The sequence below is a fragment of the Sprattus sprattus genome (genome assembly GCF_963457725.1).
Source record: "Sprattus sprattus genome assembly, chromosome: 8".
Taxonomy (NCBI): domain Eukaryota; kingdom Metazoa; phylum Chordata; class Actinopteri; order Clupeiformes; family Clupeidae; genus Sprattus; species Sprattus sprattus.
Genome location: NC_137927.1, coordinates 7,051,400 through 7,053,899, shown reverse-complemented (window position 1 = coordinate 7,053,899; position 2,500 = coordinate 7,051,400). Strand labels below are relative to the sequence as shown.

The 2,500-nt window shown below is 43.7% G+C and overlaps 1 protein-coding gene across 1 annotated transcript in view; it reads right to left on the bottom strand.

Annotated features, from left to right (window-relative positions):
* csf1ra (colony stimulating factor 1 receptor, a) overlaps window positions 1-2,500 on the bottom strand; it is a gene marked incomplete at its 3' end in the record, with an annotated part of 18,058 nt that overhangs the window by 10,394 nt on the left and 5,164 nt on the right. Inside the window, exons 8-12 of the mRNA XM_080843077.1 lie at window positions 2,451-2,500; window positions 984-1,183; window positions 710-801; window positions 325-451; window positions 107-211 (exon numbers count right to left, since the gene is read on the bottom strand). The exon at window positions 2,451-2,500 is cut by the window's right edge and continues 62 nt beyond it. Of these exons, the coding sequence (XP_080699203.1) occupies window positions 107-211; window positions 325-451; window positions 710-801; window positions 984-1,183; window positions 2,451-2,500 (574 nt within the window). The remainder of the gene's footprint in view (window positions 1-106; window positions 212-324; window positions 452-709; window positions 802-983; window positions 1,184-2,450) is intronic.

Sequence of the window (2,500 nt, the reverse complement as noted above, 5' to 3'; positions counted from 1 at the left end):
ACAGAGAGAAAGGAGTGAAGACACGCAGATTGCACTGCCATCACTTACACACACACACCTGCGCACCCACTCACAGACACAAACACACACACATGGTTGAACTAACCCTTCAGCATCTTCACTGCCACGCGTGTGACGTTGTCCTCCTTTCCCATACCATACGCTCTGGCCTCCACCACTTTCCCAAAGGCTCCTGCTCCCAGAGTCTTTCCTGCAACACACACACAGGCCAGTTGGGACACACACACACACACACATACAAACATGGCTTTCCCATAAAAATGTCACAACCCTACAAACACACATGGCAGGAGCCGTGCTCACCCAGCCTCAGCTTGTCCCGGGGGAATTCCCATTTGTCATTGTACGGAAGCTGAGAGGGGTCAATAAAGGTGTAGTTGTTTCCATAAGTTGCCTCCACGATCTTCCAGCGAATCTCATAGCGCGGTTTCTGCGCAGGAGGACACACACACCAGTTTGTGAGTATGTAAAGGTATGTATGCAGGTATTTGTGTGTGTGTGAGTGTGTGTGTTAGTATGTATAAAGGGATGTATGCAGGTGTTTGTGTTTGTTTGTTTGTGTGTTTGTGTGTATGTCTGTGTGTTTGTGAGTGTGAGTAAGTGAAGGCATGTATCAAGGTGTGTGTGTGTGTGTGTGTGTATGTGTGTGTGTGTGTGTGTGTGTGTGTGTGTGTGTGCGTAGGTTCACCTGCTTGTACTTGTAGAGGAGGATGAGAAGCAGAAGGATGAGGAAGGCCACTACTCCAGCTCCACCAGTTAGGTAGGAGGAGAAGCGCTTATCTACAGACAGACACACACACACACACACACACACACACACACACACACACACACACATTTAAGAGAGAGATAAACAAATAAGTACATAGAGTACATATAAGTAGAGATATGGGAAACACACACATACATTTATATATTGTATGCTACAGTCAGCAACACACACACAAGGTTGATATGCTGACCAGATACTTCCATGGCGAACACTGCGCTGCTCTGTCCCACGTGGTTGATGGCCACACACTCAAATGTGCTGCGTTGGTCTGTCTGGCCAATCAGAAGCTGACTCTCCACCATCACTGTCCCAAAACCCGCCCTCTCCACCTCAACAGCCTCCGCCCCCAACTGGGATGGGTTCCACATGTCCGTGGTGTTCTCAGTGCACCTATAGAGAATGAGAACATTAACACAAACAACAACACAAACAACATCAACACTTTAACACACATATACAACATCAACACTCTGACAAGCCTCATAAACAACAACATCAACACTCTGACAAACCTCATAAACAACAACAACAACACTCTGACAAGCCTCATAAACAACAACATCAACACTCTGACAAGCCTCATAAACAACAACAACAACACTCTGACAAGCCTCATAAACAACAACATCAACACTCTGACAAGCCTCATACACAACAACATCAACACTCTGCAAGCCTCATAAACAAGAACAACAACACTCTGACAAGCTTCATACACAACAACAGTTTGACAAACACACATAAACAACAACATCAACACTCTGACTTTTACAAGCCTCATAAACAACATCAACACTCTACAAGCCTTGTAAACTATAACAACAACAACACTCAGGCAAACTCCATAAACAAGAACATCAACACTATGACACACACATTAACAACATAACAAACACACATAAACAACAAATCAACACTCTGACAAGCCTCATAAACATCAACATCCACACTCTGACAAACACACATACACAACAACATCAACACTCTGACAAGCCCTTTAAACAACAACATCAACACTGACAAACACACATACACAATAACATCAACACTCTGATAAGCCTCATAAACAACAACATCCACACTCTGACAAACACACATACACAACAACATCCACACTCTGACAAACACACATACACAACAACATCAACACTCTGACAAGCCCTTTAAACAACAACATCCACACTCTGACAAACACACATACACAACAACATCAACACTCTGACAAGCCTCATAAACAACAACATCAACACTGACAAACACACATACACAACAACATCAACACTCTGACAAGCCTCATAAACCTCCCCAGTGGCCCTGTGGCAAACAAAACTGTGGTGGCAAATCTACACATACACATTAACACACTTGTGTCAATGGAAAACCCACATCCCGATTATAGCTTTTACATGCATATCTGTGCTATGTTCAGTTCAACATGTATGTAATTCAGCACTCCTGACTGTATGACCTTGACTAAACCAGTGGGTTCAGCTCATTAGAACATGACTTCTGACATGACAACTGACTGTATGGACACACTCATTTAGATACGATAGATAACTCATTCAAATGTGACTCAGCTGAACTCGTTCAAATACGTAGGATTCAGCTCAACTAAATCAAATACAGTAGTAAATAGGCATGGCTGGTTACGTACGTGGCTCTGATACCGTGGCACTGGTACCAGAGGATTGTGGGAGTGGGGTA